Source organism: Canis lupus, chromosome 2, assembly GCF_011100685.1.
Source record: "Canis lupus familiaris isolate Mischka breed German Shepherd chromosome 2, alternate assembly UU_Cfam_GSD_1.0, whole genome shotgun sequence".
Taxonomy (NCBI): domain Eukaryota; kingdom Metazoa; phylum Chordata; class Mammalia; order Carnivora; family Canidae; genus Canis; species Canis lupus.
Window position 1 is genome coordinate 40078968 of NC_049223.1, and position 19611 is coordinate 40098578.

Here is a 19611-nt window from a genome sequence, read left to right on the forward strand (position 1 = left end):
CAGAGACCTAGGCAGAGGGAGAAGCAGGCTCATGCAGGGACCCTGATGTGGAACTCGATCCTGGGGATTACGCCCTGAGCTGAAGGCAGATGCTCAGCCACTGAGTCACCCATAATTATCTTATGTCCCTCAAAGACAATTTTTTAAATCTTGATAGAAATTAATTAAATTATCACATGCTGAATATAAATTAAATAATTAAATTATCACATGCTGAACGCCGTACTAATAAACAAGTGTTGAATGTAATTAATTAAACCTTTTTCTTGATGATTTAGGGTCATTACTGTGGTGATGAATTATTATACATGTAGATGGTATAAGATCTAGGACTGGAAGTATACTGACCCCAGGAGATACCCTGGAATTGTTTTGACAAACCCTTCTGCATCACCCAGGGTTGTTGATGTGTGTAGGGTTTTCTCCAGACAGTGAATGCCGAAGGCTGCTCTGCTGTTCTGCTTGTTTTGTCCTCTCTCCATGTCACCGTCTCTCCTGCTGTTTCTCCTCTCTTCTTTTGTAAGGGCTCTTTACTACTGTCTCTTCTGATTTCTTTTCTTGATTCTGCTGATCTGTTTTCAGTTTCCTCTTTCATTTCTCTGGACAGTTACAGTCATTTCCTGATTGTTCTCCCTGCTTTTACTTTCCACAAATTCATCCTCTTTATTGCAGTCACAGAAATCTTCATAAAAACCAAATACTATTTTGCACTCTTCCTGTGGCTTGCAGAGAGAATGTTCTCCTGGCTTCTAGTGGTCACCTGCATTTAAAATTTCGTCTTCCTAGCGTAATATATAGGCTGTTCATTCCTTGACTCACCCACCTTCATATTATGTTATCCTCTGGTTTCCTCTCTTGCCCTCTAAGCTCCAGCCTTTCTGAACTACCTCTAATGAATCATACTTACATTAACGAATCCGTCATTGCTCATGCCAATCCCTCCACCTCGAATGCCTCCTGATGCAAACTCATTCTTCAAGAGAACACTCAAGTATCTCTTTTGTGAGGTTGATCTTGGCTCGTTTAAGGCAGATCTGTTTTTCCTATTCCCCTTTGCCACCATATGTTCAGATACATCTCTGCAGCATATACTACGTGCTGTTGCTGTTATTTGCGTATATGCCTCTTTTCTTAAAAAAGTGAGTTGTTTGACGGAAGGCATAGTGTCTTATTTGTTTTTACAATATCAAGCTTCATGTTTAGCTGACACGTTTTTCAGTGCTTGATAAATGTTGGTTAGATAAATACTTTTGCTTTTTTTTTTTTTGCATTTTTTTTTCTTACGTGTCTTTTCAACCTCTCATATTCCTTAGCATTGGCTGCTGTGTGACTAGCAATAACTTGTGATGCCATTTGCAGCCATGAAGGATACCTTTCTGCTGGTTATTGAGCCAGCCTGATCCGTCATACCTTTTCTTATTAGCCATGTTAATTCTTGCTTATGCTGGAAATTGATAAGTGTACATTTGAGCTCAAGATTTGTTGAGTGTTTTTTTTCTCCTGTGACCTCTTTAGTACTTCAGTAAGATATTTCCTGTTTTATTTGTACCATTTCTCCTACTGAAAGTTGGCAAGATGTTAAGTTAGAAGCTCTTCCCTTCATCCGTCTCCACCTGTCAATCCATACTTGATAGCTTTAGGTGAGCTCTGAGAGGTGGGCTTTTTGGCTTTAAAGAAGTAGATTTTCAGTGACTGCTTAACTAAGGTGGAATCACCAGTAGCTCCTTTCATTATTAAATGTATCATTTTAAACCTAAGTAAGTAAGTCTTTTATTGTTGAAATATGAGAAGTCTATGGTGATAGAATTTCTTGGTATGTTTTTAGGTACGTTCTTCAGATGTGTCATGGTCTGATACTCGGAGGACTCTGCGGAAAGATCACCGTTGGGAATCTGGATCTTTGTTGGAAAGAGAGGAGAAGGAGAAGCTTTTTAATGAACACATTGAAGCACTTACCAAAAAGAAGAGGGAGCACTTTAGGCAACTTCTGGATGAAACTTCTGCAGTAAGTTCCTTATTTTCCCTGTTTAAATCTAGATGGGCCTTCATGAATAATTCCAAAAGTAAAACATCGATGTGATTATTGGTGTCATGGTGTTTAGGTCCATTACTGGAATTCATGGGTTTTATGACCCTTTCTTTGATTTTATTTTTCCTTTTTTTAAGTAAAATGTTAATGGCAGTCTTACTATATAGAAATTACTTCCTTCTGCAGTTTTCACATTCGTATTTGCTCCTTTGGTAATTCATGTCCCTAGCTGTATGATCATTGGTCCCTTCCGATGATAGGCTTAATAGATTCCATCTTTTGCTTCATCTTCAGTGTGGTACAGTGGCCCCCTTCTACGTACCCTCTGTTCAGGTTTTCTCCTGATTCTCTGATCTCTTTTTGATGATGGTTTCTTTAGAAGTTATGGTGTGATCTATGGAGTTTGCAAGGCTTGCTAGGTGATAGTCTTAGGCTCATTGAAGTATGGCCATGAAAATAACTCTTGTGGCAAGCCAGAAAGAAATTTCATTAAAGCTGCTTCCCTGTCCTTTAATTAGTCCAGTTAAGTTTGGGCAATACAGGAGGTGGCAGGTCAGTGTGTGATGTCGTGTACCAGGTATGCTCCCCTTTGACCCTCAATAAAAGTGAGTCATATTTACGTTTTTTTATTCACTTGCCTTTCAAAGATTACCTTAACATCCACATGGAAAGAAGTAAAAAAAATCATTAAGGAAGATCCTCGGTGCATTAAGTTCTCCTCCAGCGACAGGGTAAGAGGATTTTGTCTGAGATTTACTTACTGTCAGTTTGTAAATATTAATTGGGTGCTTAACAGTACCACTAGTTTCTTGACCAAAATGGAATTGATGGTGTTAGGTGAATAATTTGTAACTGTTTGAGAAAGAAATCTGAATTTTAAATTCATATTTTGTATCTTGCATGATACATTAACAAGAAAGCACAGTAGAAACTTAAAAAATTTAATCCTTGGAGTCAAGCCTCTGTTTGGGGATGTTAGAACTTTAATGAAGCTGTGGGGTTTTTTTTATTGTATAGTTGGGTCCGACTAGGTAAATACATTCTCTCTGACAGTTGGGACCAGGTGGTCAGAGCCCCGTGAAGTGTGTAGAAGTAGAGCTCCCTTCTGGTACATTCTGCCTCCTGTATGGAAAACAAACTCAAGCTGGGTTCTGAAATAGTGACTGATGGCGAGGGCAGCATAGTTGACCACAGTCTTAGTTTATCCTTGGCTTTTCATTTATTCTCTGTCTCCATCATTGCCCTTTCCTGGTTGATTTCTCCAGGTCTAGGGTGCATAGCCCCATAGATGTAATATTCTTTCCCCTCTTGCTTTTTTAATAAGTTGGGTTTTAGATGTGTGGGCCACAGCATACTCATGGCTGGGAGGGAGTGGTAGACGAACAGCTGATCGATCCAGTCTCAGTTTCTAACTTTTCTGATTGTTTGGAATTGACAGTCTTTTTTTACTTTATTTTTTTTGCCCAAAGAGCTTATCCTCATCACTTCCTGTTCCCTTACTAGAAAAGCTAAATGCTTTTGGTGCTAGGTGATATAAATACAATCTATGGAATGGCGAGTTTACCCCACCCCTTAATCTCTTTATTTTTAAGAGTGTCTACTGCTTGAGGTTGTTAGGAACAATAGCCTCCTCAGACCCTCAGCATAGTGTCATCCCTAGCAAGCCCTCGAGTTTAGCTACTGCTCATACAGTGTATGGGACCTTGTTCCTGGTTTTTTTGTTTTTGTTTTTTTGAAAGATTTATTTATTTATTTATGAGAGAGAGAGAGGCAGAGACACAGGCAGAAGGAGAAGCAGGCTCCATGCCGGGAGCCGGATGTGGGACTTGATCCTGGGACTCCAGGATTGTGCCCCGGGCCAAAGGCAAGCCCTAAACCGCTGAGCCACCCAGGGATTCCCTCCTGGTTTCTTTTGGCCTTAAAAATTGTACATTGTGCATTTTGCATTTCAGTGAATGTTACATGAACAAAAATGCACCTCAGTGGCTTTTTCTTTTGAATTATTTATGATGTGACTTAACTGGTTTAATAAATAATTGATTCTGATTTTGGAATTAGTGACTTTTTTTTCTAATCTTACTGTCTTTTTGCAGAAAAAACAAAGAGAGTTTGAAGAATACATCAGAGACAAATACATCACAGCCAAAGCTGACTTCAGGACGCTTTTGAAAGAGACCAAATTTATAACCTATAGGTGTGTGTAATGAAATGTTTCATATCAGCAGTCATTGTCTTTACTAGTCCTTACTCTGATGGCCAAAGCATTCTTTGCATTCACACACATGTTGACATAATTAATTTTTAGGAATAAGAAGAAGCAAACTTTTATCAAAGGCCAAATACAGCCCATGTCTACCTTACCTTTTTTTTTTTTTTTTTTTAAAGAAAGGGCCCAGATGTCAATTCTTATTTTGTGTTACCCACCCATCCAGTTTTTTAAACACACTTTTGTTTTTACTTCACTGCTTTTTTAGGAGTACCATTACTATTTAAGAATTGTGTCTGTGAAGAGACTTTTAAAATAAGTCCTTCACTATTCATTATCTTTGTTTCCTGTGGAGACTATTCAGTGTTATGGAACAGTTTGAAAGCTTGAAATCATCTTATTTAAGCTCAGCAGAAACTATTACTTTTTTTTTTTTCAGACGATAGCAATTTGCTGGATACTTTAAAAATTCTAAATGATAAAATCAGAGTTTTGAAACAAGATTTCTCCGTAACATGCCCAATAGTTCCACATTCCCAACAGTTGACCATCAGGAAAATGAGTTTACATTGCTTAGCGGTCAGTGTGCAGGAAACAGTTTTGTTTCATGCTCTAGTTTTTCTTCCTTTAAGGGAAAAATTGGAAACATCTTAATGAAGGGTATGTGCACGGGAGGATAGATAGTGCTGAGGGTGTGGTTTTTAGGTATTTTGTCATTGGATTTTTTGGTCAGGATCCTTAATGTTTTGCATCAGCTTGGGCTTTTAAATTAGATGTGAAGTAAGACTTCTTTCTACATTTTTATAGTTAATTTAGTGAAAGATGTGAAAGTGAAAGCTTGTGAGAGATGCTGGGATTGGCAGCCCCGCAGACTGAAGTCCTCTGTTCATCCACAGAACAGGTACAGCACGGGCAAGATTTACCCACCCACCCTCAGCCCTGATCTGGAGGGACCACCAGTAGGGGTGGGAGGGTAATTCAGCTTCTGAGGCCCTTTCACTCCTTGGAGTCTTTGCTGAGGCGACTTACAGAGGTGACCACTGCAGTGAAATTTTTCTTAAAAAAAATAAAATGGAAACACGATTAGGAACTAGATGGACATTTCCAGCTCATTTCTGAAAGACCTATGAACAGCAGTCAGTAATTCTTGGACTTCTTTTCTTATTTCAGATCCAAAAAGCTAATCCAGGAATCTGATCAGCACCTGAAAGATGTAGAAAAAATTTTGCAGAACGACAAACGGTATCTAGTACTAGACTGTGTGCCCGAGGAGAGGCGTAAACTGATTGTGGCATATGTGGATGACCTCGATCGCCGGGGTCCACCCCCACCTCCCACAGCATCAGAGCCCACGAGACGATCAACAAAATAATTCTCAGTACTCTTCCACAGGGGTATCTGAAGTCAGAACGCTTGCATGAGCCAATTTTCAGGTTTTTACATGTATGTGCATTAGTCAAACTATTGCAGAACCATCTGACGAACAGAAGGAGAAGCATTCGTGAACAGTTTCTGAACAGAGAACACTTTGGAAATAATTTATGCTTTTCTTTGTGTGGCATGACTGACATACATACTCAAATATAGGCTGTCTCTAGTAAATCTAAAATCTCGAAGCTAAAAATCATCCTTTTATAAGAGGTGTGGAAGTCAGTGACTTTTGGTGACGTTCTTTCTAGCAGTGTTAAACATGCAAGACGTAAGAGCATTTGTGGTTTGAACTTGCAAGATGCAAATACCACAGACTCCAAGAAAAACCTAAGTTGGGGTTTGTTTTGTTTTGATTTTGTTTTTTAAAGCGGGTAAAAGAGAAAACACTGAAAATTGAATTCTTATCTTCCAGAGGCTAAGATTATTATAATGGACATACTTTTACCTTTGTCTCTAAAGAACACTTTAGTTTTGTTTGTTCACTTAATGTGCTTTGATTATCCCCTCAGAATTATAGGCCAAGTCTTGTTGTTTAGCCTAAGAGAAGATTTATTTAGTCATTTCTTCTCAGGTATGGAACCACGGTCATAACTAACATGTTGGCCAGAATAGAACTGCTGGCTAAACACGTTTTATTTACCATTAAGTGATCTTTATCAATATTCTGGATTAGACAACAAATTACCTTTCTTGGGTGTTCCCTGTAAACTATACTCCTGTTTGAATGTTAAACTTTTGTTTCTAAAGTTTAATTTTAAGATGTTTGAATGTTCAGTTTATGTATTTGAACTACAATAAACCAACCCTTTTTATATATGTGGATTGTATATGATTATTGTTACAGAATTTATAAAAGAAACTTCTTTTAAACCTGTTCTTAGAAGCTATAGCAAATTAATTTGGCACAAAGAAAGTTGACTTTACATCTTAAATATCACATAATTTTTAAAGGCTTGCATATAATAAATTATTTGCAATATAAAAGGGAAGGAATGTAAAAAACCATTTTGGTGCTTGGTCTCTTAGCAATATCTTACTGCTTCGTGGCAAGAAGATGCCGATCTTTTTATTTCTTTTCTTGTTTTTGTCTTTTATATTACCATATGGGTGATTGATGCCTTCTTGGCACCCTTTCAGTGTGTCCTGCACATCATACCCTGACACCCACCTTTGATCCCCCCACTTATTTGTAGCTGTATCTCCCCAGTTTAAAGACTTCTGTGTCTCATTCCTTCGCAGATTTCTCATTTCTCATTTCAGATTTCACATAAATGCTTAAGAAAAATATGTTACATGTATAATTTCTTTTCCCTGTTAGACCGGTTGTGATCACAACAAAACAAAATGATTAAGTGCTGATAGATCTGTATTTGCATGTCATGTGCACACAGACACATCACATGCAGATACAGACTCGTCCACACTTATGTTACTTAGTACTTAGCTTAAGTATATTAAGTGCCACAGAAATTATGTATATAGGAGACTGGAATTACCTGACTAAGGTCTTAATCTGTACAACTGATCATTAAGATATCCACCCTCCCCTCCACCCCACCACCACTTTTTTTGCTTTTTTTTTGAAGGTCATTTTTATAATTCCATTGAGTGGCTTTTAAGTTCTGTGAGAAATGAAACTACTGTGTTTGCTAAAAGGAGCACAACTATTCTAGGAATATATAACTGACCTACAAAAGTGAACTTTCTAAAATGCTTTATTTTTCTGAATTCTACACGATGTTGTTTGCCCACTATCTGTTTCTCACAGTTGAAAAGTGTGGAAAAAAATGGTTTGGTGATAACTTATTCTGATTTCTACTTCTTTTGTAAAGTGTTTGGGATTGATTGTTCATTTAAGGTGCAAATCAAACTTTACTATGCAAGATTCTTTAAAAGATCAAGTCAAGACTGTGTATTAGGTTCTTAATGAAAAGGTCACTGTAATTACACTGTCTCAGAATGTCCATCTTGATTTGGCACTTACCTGCAAACTCCTTAAAAATACTTGCTTCAGTTTACCCTGAGACCTCTATCAGTGTGAAGCTCTGACCTCCCCAGAAAGCCCCATTGTGCCAAATGATGATTTTGAAAGGAGCGTTCAAGACAAAGACAGCTTTTTAAGTCTCAAAAACTATCTGAAGTAAAGCAATTGTTTTTATTTGTTGATAAGTTAAAATGTCAAACACTGGAAGCTTATATCCAACATTTACTATATATAATGAACAATCTTCAAATAGTTCATCACAGACAATTTTAAAGGTAATCCCTTTGTATAACTATTGTCTCACCAAACAGTATTTGGATATTTGGGTTAAATTGTACTTTGTGATCTTGTGAGCCTTAAAATAAAATTTGTAATGAACCAAGTAAAATGGAAACAGCCCTATCTTCTGTTTAAAAAAAAAAAAAAGGCAAACCACAACCATTTGTAAAGATGAAAAGCAACCCCAAAAACCCACAGACATTTTTTAAAAAATGAAAGTTCCATCCACAGCATATTTTTATCTTTTAAGTTCTCTGTGGCTCGTCCTAAAGGCGTTTTTTTTCTGAGGGACCCCCCTCCCTGCAGATACCCTAGATTTCCATTACAAAGTAATCAAGAATCGTGGATAAGTGTCCTTATATTTAATAGGGAAAGAAATGTATCATAATCATGTTTTATTGGGTATGCTTTACCTTGCCATAAAGTGAATAGTTACTGCCTTTTACTAGAATTATGCTGGTAATAAATATGTTTGGGGACACAAAATTTAATAGCACTGCTTTTCTCTCTGCATCACCCCTTGTGCTGTTTGTTTTCTGTTCTTAGCCAAGTTCTGTCTTGTATCCATGGAGTTTTTCTTTTCCTAATTTTGTTTTCTTTTTTACACTTTCCTTGTTACTCCTGATCATCTTTATAACAAAGACCCTGAGAAATTTTAAGCCTCGGGCAGGATTCAAGTTACAGTATTCAGGAGACAGTACTATTTGACAAGAAGGATGACCATTCTTTGTACTTGAGGGTTGTATTCAGCAATTACTACCTTGTATCATTAACCATAGCTTCTGCTTATCTTGACCGAAAGGAGGTATTGGGAGGAACAGGTAATTGGGAAGAGAAGGAAGGGCAGTTTTAAAAGTTCTTTCTCCATATCAGAATTTAGAATGTCCTGCTGAGCTGCTAAAGTCCTCAGACTCACAGAGGTGGCTTTGCAAAGTGAAGCAGGTTTTAGGATAAGGCAAAGTGCATTTACTTAAACTGGGCCAAAATAAGCCATGGTTTGAAAACCCACAATAAGGCAGTGGTCCTTACTCTAACCTTCAGTCATGGAAATTCTGCATGGATTAAGCAAATGAAGAACACTCCTTAGCACTCATTGATGTGTTTAAAATCTCTTCGGTGGAAGTAGATTTTGAGCTTTGGTTATATGAAATAAAGTCTGATAAGGGATGCTTAAGGCTAGCAGGTTCTGGAGTAAAAGTAAAGGAGTTCAGCTTTTGGCAAAGATGGGCTCTGCTCGAGCCAGTACAAGGTGGTCCTAAGGAGTACCCAGTAAAACCATGATTGTGAACAAGGGACAAAATAGCTGGAATGTCTAGTCGAGTGTGCCAGAAGCATCTTCACCCAACACTTAGATTAATTCTTTGGACTGCCAGCATATAATTCTGAAACAGAGTCATTACCCTTACTGTGGTGGTCTTACCAAATCGCACATTTTGAAAATGCATACTGTGAAGCGCTTTTGTAATTCCTAACGTTAATAATTTTACCGTGTCTTACGTGGTAAAGGCTGTAGTATCGACAAGCAGCACTACAAGTAAATTAAATGCAATCATCACAATTTGTTTTGCTTTGAGACTTAACCTATTTATCACAATCTCTGTCTCCTGATCTTCACGTTCCCAGGGGATAGGGTCATTCTCTTGTACACAAGGGACTGTGTCCCTCTCGTGCCAGAACTGCTCTACATCAGGGAGGATGGGAACCTGTGCCTTCTCAGTTTTCTCTGTGTTGGAGGAGGGAGAGCCAGTTTTCTCTTTCTCTGGTATGGATGCTGGGGACTCAGGAGATGGAGCATTGTCGGGAGGGACCTCCGAGTTACCCGCTGGTGTTTTCTGAGATTCTGAGGCAGTTGGTTGCTTTCTGGTTATCATCCATCTCCATAAGCTTTTCAAGTCTTCCTTGAACTCCTCTGACATCACTAGAAAAATCAGAGGATTTGCCGAAGAGATGGAAAACAGGAGGACTTGAGACAGGGCTATAAAGCCTTGCGGTGGGGCCGGGCCTCCAGCTTTCACATGCCATATCCACAGCCAGGCCACCCACTCCGGGAGCCACAGAACAGCGGAGGTGACAGCAATGCTCAGCAACATCACCGTGAGTTGCTTTGAGCGCAGCTGGTTTCTAAGATTCTGAGTCTTAGTTCCCCGCTTTTTACACTGGCCATAAGCTCTCCAGAAATAAAAACTGGCAAAGAGTGACGGGAAGCAAAATGCCAGGAGAGGGTAGAGCTTACCAAACGTTGCCATGAACTCTTCGGCCATGGGGGGTACATCCATGAGGCACACTTCCACCCCTGCGTGAAGCCGGGTGGTGCTGAAGAACCATTCTGGCAGCGGCAGCAGGCTAGCCACAGCCCAGATGGCCACCAGCACTGACCAGATGGTGCAGCTGCGGATACTCACTTGCTTGGCGGGGTCACTCGCATACATGAAGCATACCTTGGCCACTGCAACAATCGTCAGGCTCTTGGCTGCCATGCACGTGTGGATGAACCAGTCAGAGGACTTGCACACAAACCAGCCGAGATCCCAAACACCTTTGAAGTATGCTGTAGCTCGGACGGGTGCAGAAAACAGCAGGAGAGAGAGATCGGCCAGGCTGAGATTCAGAATCAGGGAGTGGATCATGGACGGCTTTCCTTTCCAAGCGCTATGAAGGAGGACACCAATCACGCAAACGTTCCCCATGAAGCCCACCAGGCAGACGGCCACTAAGAGAGCCGGCACGATGGTCCTCCAGTCCTTGGAGTCAGAGGGCACGTACCCTCCGACAAAGTGGAGGTGAGCAGACACATTCATGGTGCTGGAGTTGGAGGCGGCGAGGGCAGCTGCCAGCATCACCTCTCCCGCACAGCTCGTCCTTACAGGAGGTAGCTGCTTCTTGCCTTCCTGCCTGGCTCTTAAGCTCTTAAGCGTAGGAAATAAATAAGCTGTCATCGGTGTCAAATGACACCTCTGCACCCTCCCCTCGCTTGTTTCCTGAAAGCCAAATGTGGAAGAAGGGTGACCGCTCACCTCTGCGCTGTCCCATGCGGTGCACCTTCCACTCCACCGAATGGCAGGCAGCAGGGGCGCTTGGGTGCTGCTCATTAGCGAGCCTCATGTCAAATCGGCAGCCCCGTGGAGTTAAAACCCCATGTACTCATAAATGATAAATGAGGACGACATACATGTAAGTGGGATATGTTCCTGGGGGGTCACGAGCCAGTCAGGCAATTATTTCCAACCAGCTGTTTCTAAAATCTTGACCGTGGACTGTAATTCAGGAAACACTGCCTCTGAGCGAGTGACGCTTGGCGCCGCAGCCTGCACCAGATTCACCCACGTGCTTGATCCAGGTGGCTCAGGGGTAGGGCCAAGAATAGGCATTTCTGACAAGCTCCCAGTGGATGTGGATGTTGCGGGGGGACCGCAGTGTTTCAAAGCGAGAGCCCGTGAAGCTTCTCCCCCTGCAGAGAGGAGCTGCCGCCTCGACCCAGTTTATAGCACCGGCAGCGGCCGCCGCCTGGGATCAAACGCGCAGAGCTGGATAAGGAAAACAAGTGCAGGGGAGTCCTATGTAAAAATCTAATTACAGATGGCTCCAGGTGTTGTGAGGTTTTTAGAAATGGTTTTAGACTCTGAGTTAGACTATGTGGAATATGATCTCAACAGGTGGTGGTGATGAAGCCAACCAAGTGATGGACTAGGCTGCTTTGCGGAGACAACTCCTAGAGGATTCACCAGGAGCAGAGGAATAAGAGAAAAATAAACAGTCTTTATGCGGGAGGCATTTGAGGCATTTTAAAGAAAGTTACGTGTTAGCGTTGGGACATGAGAAAGTCCTTGGAACAAAATATTCTAGAGCTGGTATTGACACGTTATGGGCAAAGAGGCCCTGAATGCATCAGAGGAGCCAGGATTGTTCAGGAAAAGGAGTCTGTGGCATCGCCATAAAGACGCGTCCTCCTCCGAGTGTGGCCGAACCAGAAGGGCTGAGTGTCAGACTCTGAGAAGGTGCTGGGCCGGGCGTCCCACCTTTGGGATCTGGTCCTGGCTCTGCTCTCAAACCAGCCTGTCTCTGCAAAGTAAGGAGGTGACGCTTAAGTACTCCTGGAAGCCCCAACCTCCCCGATAAGAACCGATGGCATAAATGGCTCCTGAATATTGGGAGGGCTGTCGGTGTGTCTGTCCGCCTTTCCTCTGGAAGGCTGTGCTGCTTTGGGAACAGCAATGTGGGCAGCACCTGGTCCCAGCAATGTAGTGTGTGCACCCCCCAAGGCGCCCCTCATGGGGGGGAGAGGCCACACCATCCTATGGGGAGGAAATGGGGGGATAGGGAAACTCCTTGAGCACTACTTGGAGTAAATGGTGTCATGTGACTTGGAGATTCCCCGGCGGCGTGTGTGGAAGACAGCAGTTCAGGGCCAGAAACAGACCCCTTGACATCACAGCTTCAAGCTTGTGACGCCCCAGGCTCCTGAACACATGGGACAGACACGAGTTCGAGGAGGCTCTGACGTCACCAAAGTCTGCTCTTTAAATGACAGCAAGGGAAACGAAGCTGTGTCGTGTGGTTCTTCCCCAGTCTGTTACGTGGACTTGGGGGAGGCCTTCCCCGCACTCTGGCTAGAGACCAGATGTGTCCGGCCTGAAGGATGCGAAGGCTGAGTTTTCTACATTTTTTTGGAGGTAATGTATTTTAACTTTTTATTTTGAAGACATTGCAAAATCACAGAAAAAAGTGCAAGACCTTTGCAAGTCCCATACTTCATCCAGACTCACCAGTTATGAATACTGAGGCACATTTGCTCCCTCTCTGCATATATACATGTGCCCATATGTATATATACACACACGAACGTATTACTATTTTCTGAACCTTCTGAGAACTAGAAATGAGTTTTCGAGTGTTCTTCCTGGATCCTCATGAACCATAGAAATCAAAATAGGACCATGTGCTTGTAGCACAGAGGAAGTCTGTCCTTTGGCCAGCCCCGGGACCCAGTCTCACTTGATGCTTTTCTTCTGATCTGTCAGCACTTGTGCATCTAGGTCCCTACAAGCGTGATCTCCAGCTTGTGTCCACTTTTTCGTCATTTCAACATCATTTTCATCTAAAGGCTAAATGTAATTTAGCAGACCTAAAGGGGAAAAAAACCCACCATATGCATGTGTCTTATATGCAAGTTGACCTTTGTTGGTAACATATTGGCTTAAGTATAGGATTAGATTGTAAGCATAGTGGACGTTTGTCGGGTTTCCCTGTTTTTATTTATTTTGGCGAGCTTCCTAGTATGTGAACCCCTTTCCTGTTTGATGGAAGGGATCATGGGGAGAAATTATGTAGGAGAAGTGGACCGAGCAGTAGAATACAGAAATAGTTATTTGGGATGAAAAGTGGAAGCAGCCTCCCCACCCTCAAAATGCTGAAAACAACCCAAATGCCCATAATGGTGAATGGGTAAACACATGGCTACATTCATATAGCGAAACACTATTCAGCAATATAAAGGAACGACACATGGGGCGCCTGGGTGGCTGTCGGTTAAGCCTCTGCCTTTGGCTCAGGTCATGATCTCAGGGCCCTGGGATCCAGTCCTGCGTCGGGCTCCCTGCTCCGAGGGGAGTCTGCTACTTCCTCTCCCTTGGCCCCCCCTCCCCTGCTCATGCACTCTCTCTCTGTCAAATAAATACATAAAATCTTTAAAAAAATTTCAAGTCATAAAGGACCTCAACCAGCTTAAACTTCAAAAGAACCCAAACAATGCAAACTAGTGGCTACACTTTTAAGTGGCTTTTAAAATAGTTATAATTCCGGTGTAGAAAACCTAGTGTTATGTTAGTTTCAGGTGAACTTAAGTGGCTTTTGAAATAAAAGCAGAGCTGAGGGGGCCCTCCTCCCAGGGCTGGGCAAAATTCACCCTACGACTCAGGTCCAGGGAATGGTGAGTGGTAATAACAACCATTTCCTGGGGGAGTCCTAAGTGCCAAGCTTGGTGCTGCACATTTTACGCACTGGACCCTCAGGACAGCTCCTGGAGAGGGGTGCTGCTACCACTGCCTTCTTATAGATGGTGACCCAGAGACCCGAAATTACTTGCCTGTGGGTCTGTAGGTTGCACAGCCAATAGATGACACCCTCATGGGAGCTGACCCCAGGCCTAGGGATCTAGAGGTGGTGTTCATAAAGCAGGCGCTATCCTCCTCCCACACCACCAAGGAAGCTGTGGGATACTCAGTTCTTTAGGCAGCATGACTCTGAAAATGGTGGGGTTCAGTTCAGCAACATGTATGGAGCCCGTTGGCTCTGGGAATACGAAGCTTGTGTGGTTTTCTCTCGGCGCATGTGTACCGAGCCACTCCTGTGTGTCGAACACCAAACACATGTGCTAGGGCTTGGCACCCTCGGTGGTGGAAGGGTCCCTTGTCTTAAGGAGCTGCAATCTAGGTGAAGGGAGGAACCGACGAGCAAGTCCAGGGACAGGGCCATAGGAGGCAGGCTGAGGGGGGGTGGTCCCTGGAGGGGCTCCAGGGGGGTTCCTGGAGTAAACCAACAGTTGGCGGCGGAGGGTCTGGCGCAGGCCTCCTGCAGGCATGAAATCTAAGCTGGGACCTCAGCCCTGCCCCTCCCGCGCGTCTCTGCTGGAGCTTGTGGGTGATGTGCTGGGGTGGGGGGTACCCTTGCGTTACACACAGCAGAAAAGAGCTGATTCGTATCAGAGAAGTTAGCACGTCTGAGAGCTCATCCCTCCCTCTGCCTGTGGGTTTGCAGGCCGCGGATGTTGCAGGTGAAGCTCAGGGAGGAGCAGAGTGGATCGGGCTGGGCTTTGGCGGCCAGCTTCGGCGCGTGAGCCCGATGAGCCACTCAGCCCGGGCAGTGCAGCCACACGGCAGGTTAGCCCCCAGGGAGCAGGTCCCGGCCGGCCCCTCGCTCCCACTCTCACAACACACAGGTGCTGTCTCCCCTTTGCCAGCGGCTTTGCTATGTTGGGAGTTCCTCTCCCCAGGGCCCCGGTCGTGTTATTTTTGGGGCCACACTTCAACTTGTTTGTGTGCAGTCACTTTGGCCAGGGGTCCTCCTGACTGGCACATCCTGCTATTTCAGGTTTCTTGTCTTGGAGGATTGTTCCAGGCTGCAGATGTGAGCCGAGGGCCAACCTGTATCTAAGGGAAGAGTTGAGTAGGTCTGGCTGGGGTCTAGGTGGCCACTCCTACAAGACAGTACCACCCCTCCTGTTTCTTTCTTTCTTTTTTTTTTTTTTTTTTAAGATTTTATTTATTTATTCATGAGAGAGCAGAGACATAGGCAGAGGGAGAAGCAGGCTCCATGCAGGGAGCCTGATGCAGGACTCGATCCCAGGACCCCAGGATCACACCCTGAGCTGAAGGCAGATGCTCAACTGCTGAGCCACCCAGATGTCCCCACCCCTCCTGTTTCTGCTGTTGGTTATGTGTCACCTAAGTCCACTGTAGGCATGGCTCTCCCGTATATTTCAAATTCCCTAGACTGCGAGTCTAGAGATCTGAACCCTGCTCCCTAAAAAATGAGACTGTTACACCTGCACAGGACCCTTCTGTGTGGGTCAAAGCTTCGTTCCAGATGTGCAGACAGATGCTCTGACCGTGTACGTTGACTTGTCCTATTGAGGCCCCTGGCGCCTGGGTAGCAGGGCACAGGCTGGGATGTACGAGTCTCAGCTGCTGGACTGATGCTTCTTGTCCCTCACATTGTCTTGCACTTCGTCCTGCTGGGGATTTTTGTCTTTGTTGTTAATTCCTATTTTGATTTTATGGAGGATGAAATTTGGGCATAGATGTCAAGGCTCTTTGGAAAGCACGAGGATGGTATAAATATAAGGAGGTCGATGCATCTTGCCTGCTAAGGCAGAGCTTGAAAAAAAAAATCACTCCTAGTCTCATTGAAACACAGCTGTGGTCGATATTATGATGTGTATTCTTCAACCTTTTTTTGTCCTTCCCCAGAATTTGCTTGCTTTTTACAGGATTTGTTGTTATAATGCAAATGATAATTGTAGCTATGATTTTTGTTGTAATGTAATGAGAGGCCTTAGTCAAAAAGATCCTGGAGAACCCTGTCTCAGGGATTGATTCCACCACAGTGAGTTGACGCAGGTCTGCTTCTTGTTGGCGCACGTTCTCTTGGGAGAACAGAGTCTTCTCAGCAAGGAAAAGGGCTGAAATATTTATTCGGGGGGTCCCTGGGTGGCGCAGCGGTTTAGCGCCTGCCTTTGGCCCAGGGCGTGATCCTGGAGACCCGGGATCGAATCCCACGTCAGGCTTCCGGTGCATGGAGCCTGCTTCTCCCTCTGCCTGTGTCTCTGCCTCTCTCTCTCTCTCTGTGTGACTATCATAAATAAATAAAAATTAAAAAAAATATTTATTCGGGTGCCAAATGGTGAAAATCCTGCTTTGAACACAGTCAGCCCATCCCTGGCTATAGTTCTTTTGTTTTTGTAGGCTATCATTTGATGTCGGTCCTTATGGAATGACAGGTCCCATCATTTAGAGGAAAATCTAGTTAAAAAAAGAAACAAAATTCCATTGCCATGTCAATTTCCTTAACTTTTTTTTTTTTTTTTTTTAAAGAACTGTAGTGGGATACTGGGACACCTGGATGGCTCAGAGGTTGAGCGTCTGCCTTCAGCTCAGGGTGTGATCCCAGAATCTGGGATCGAGTCCCACATCGGGCTCCCTGCGAGGAGCCTGCTTCTCCCTCTGCCTCTCTCTCTCTCTCTCTCTCTGTCTCTCATGAATAAATAAATAAAATCTTAAAAAAAAGAACTGTATTGAGCTGTGATTCACATACCATAAGAACTCCTCCAAGTGTACAATTCAGTCAGTGGTTTTTGGTATTTTACTCTTCACACCTTTGTGTCCATCCTGATGGGATGATTTCCTCGGGTCTGACTAGAGATGTTTCCATGAACGCCAAATCCAGCAGGTGGCGCGTGGCATCATCACAAACATCCAGCTACAGGAGGAAGGTGCGATGTTCAGAGACGTGGCATTCGCCTGCTTTCCCGTGGCATGTTAGGGAAGAAGAAAGAATATTACCATCCCTGAGTCTGGGATTTGTCTTTCTCTATAACATGGGAGAGGCAGCTCTTGTGATCTATAGATTGTGTTCTTCATATTGACTCTTGGAAGGGGAAAAACAAAAGTTTAAAAGAATTTTATTAAATATCCTTAAGGACTAAATATCATGCTGCAAATCTTTGTAAAAAGAAAACATGTCTGGATGGAGGGGAAGGAAGGCAAGAACTTGATGCCAAGTATTTCAACCTGGGTAAACCATGTTGGTTCTGGTAGCTTTAAGGCTGAGTGTGTTAACCTACAAAAAATTAATCTTTTTCAGTCTCTCATTATAAATCCTTGATGAAAGTTCAGGACATCCTTCTAAAACTTTTCTCCCTTAGCATTATTTTACCGCCTGCTGAGTACTTATAATTGACAAGAGTTGAAACATGCAAGTTGGAGCCACTCTCGTGAAGTAGGCCTATAATTTTTACTGACAAAATTTCTAAAAATTAGGTAAAGGAGTTGTTAATGTCATCAATTGGTGGAAGAAAGTGAAGCACCCCAGAGATTTTGGCCTGATAGTAGTTACAAAATTGGTTACTTGCTGAACTGAGCTAGACCCTGGATTCCTGATTCTGGTTCCAGCTCCTCCCACCAGATAAGCCTCCCAGTGGGACATCAGTACCTTGAGAGATGATTTCAGGTAATCTGTATTAGTTTTTTATTCTTGCTGTCATAAATTTCCATAAACTTAGCGCCTTAAAATAGTACAAACCATCTTATAGTCCTGGAGATCAAAAGTCCTAAAATCAAGTGTCTGAAGGACTGCATTCCTTCTAGGGACTGTAGGAAGGTGACTGCATTCCTTGGCTTGTGGTCTATCCTCCATCTGCAAAGCTAGCAGCAGAGCATCTCCCTCCAAATACCCCCTCTGACTTCTGCTTTCGTTGCGGCATCTCCTTCTCTGACTCTGAGCCTGCTGCCCCCCTCATATAAAAGACCCCTGTGGCTACACTGGGCCCACTGGATAATCTAGAGTCATCTTCTCTTCTCAAAATTATTTAATCATGTCTGAAAAGTCCTGTTTGCCATATAGGTAGGGTAGCATTCACAGGTTCCTAGGGTACAGGCATCTTTGTGTGTGGGGGTATTATTCTCTTTTCCATGCATTCTTAAAAAAAGTTTGGTGAATTTGGGAAATGCTGGGACTACACAAAGTTAAATAGGACTTCTCCGCACTTAAAAAAAAAAAACTATTAGAGCTTAGATTTGTTGAGACTTTTGTCTTTGTGAAGCACTTTGCTAAATTTTACATGGTTTGCCTAATTATTGTGACAATATTAAGGAGTTCAGTTATTTTTAGGTATCAGATGAAGAAACAGAAGTTCAAAGGTAAATGACTGATGCAAGGTCACATTGCTATAAGTGGTAGAGCTAGAATTCAAACTTATATCTGTCTGATGCTAGAGCTTGAGTCTTGAGGTTCCATGATGTTAATACTCTAATATGTAAGGCAGCGGGTGTGGATGCAGAATTTTCCAGATGAACTTAGCCAGCATTATAGCATCTGACCAGGCTAGTGTTCTTCAGAACTCTTTATGAAACGATACACTTGGTGGCCTTGATAGCAATGTTATCCAATAGCACTTTCTATGATGATGGCAATAGTCTATATCTACAATTTCTAATATGGTAGCCCTTAGCTGCCTGTGGTGATTAAGCACTTGAAATGCTATTAGAATAGCTGAGGGACTGAATTGTAAATTTTATTTGATTTAAATTACTTACAATAGAAATAGTCACATGGGGCTAGTGGCTTCTACACTGGGCAGCACAACTCTTGACTTTTCCCTGTTATTTAAGTTAAACCCAGGCCTGGGTTCATGTAATTACTTTTGAGCATAATACTCTATTTGACAATTAATTGGTATAAAATGCTATTTGAGGAATGGTTGCTGACAGCTTTAGAAAGTGAGAAGGATGTGCTTTTGGGTGGAAGACGGCAGTAAAAGAGGATTTCAGGCGTCATAAGAAAAGCCAGTGGAGATTTGCAGACCACTGAGTCCCAGTCTTTGATACAACTATCTTGGTTGTTGGTTAACTGATAGTGTCCTGTAAACATGGATGTCCTCATGGAATTATTCTCAATTGTTCAACAAGAATCTATGAAGCCATTCTATTTAACTGTGGGTAAATCAAGGCAGTAGGACTAAGGTCTTGTAAAGTCGTTGAAGCCAGTTTGTTTGGGGAGATAGTATGTACTCTGGTGAAAATCATCCATCGTGTTACATAGGACAATATCATTGGAAATGGAAAGCAAGTACTAAGTTAACACTGTGGTCAATAGTGCTGACTCTTAATTTAGCTGTGGAAAACATTTTTATCAGATGAAAGCTAAGGCAGGAGCCCAAAATCTGCAACAGATAAAATGAGAACCTTTCTGTTTGAAGCAGGGGTTGAGTGAATCATGGTCCAACAGAAGCCCCCCTTACTTCCTATTGAGGCCCTGGAGCTATGTCTCTGAAACTCCAGGGTATATCCGTCATGGAGAATCTAGAAAAAGGGTTAAAAGCTCAGAGTCAGGAGAGCTTCCGGATTTCTCAGGAAACGCTGCACAGGAGAGATGGATATGACACCTCCCAGATGACTTTATATGCATATT

At 42.8% G+C, this 19611-nt stretch overlaps 2 protein-coding genes across 7 annotated transcripts in view; one reads left to right on the forward strand and one right to left on the reverse strand.

Annotated features, from left to right (window-relative positions):
- TCERG1 (transcription elongation regulator 1) overlaps positions 1–8038 on the forward strand; it is a 65706-nt gene extending 57668 nt beyond the window's left edge. For 3 of the 6 annotated variants that reach the window (XM_038530526.1, XM_038530523.1, XM_038530525.1), the window contains 4 exons: positions 1826–2005; positions 2677–2760; positions 4123–4223; positions 5406–8038. In XM_038530526.1, the coding sequence (XP_038386454.1) occupies positions 1826–2005; positions 2677–2760; positions 4123–4223; positions 5406–5607 (567 nt within the window). In that variant the 3' untranslated portion in view covers positions 5608–8038. Of the gene's footprint in view, positions 1–1825; positions 2006–2676; positions 2761–4122; positions 4224–5042; positions 5137–5405 lie in introns of all 6 variants that reach the window. The other 3 variants (XM_038530527.1, XM_038530524.1, XR_005355502.1) reach the window with 2 other exon arrangements.
- A 1384-nt stretch (positions 8039–9422) lies between these two features.
- Positions 9423–10766, reverse strand: GPR151 (G protein-coupled receptor 151). Its single transcript, XM_038529577.1, has one exon. The coding sequence runs from the start codon at positions 10764–10766 to the stop codon at positions 9423–9425; it is 1344 nt and encodes a 447-aa protein (XP_038385505.1).
- Positions 10767–19611: the final 8845 nt, after the last annotated feature.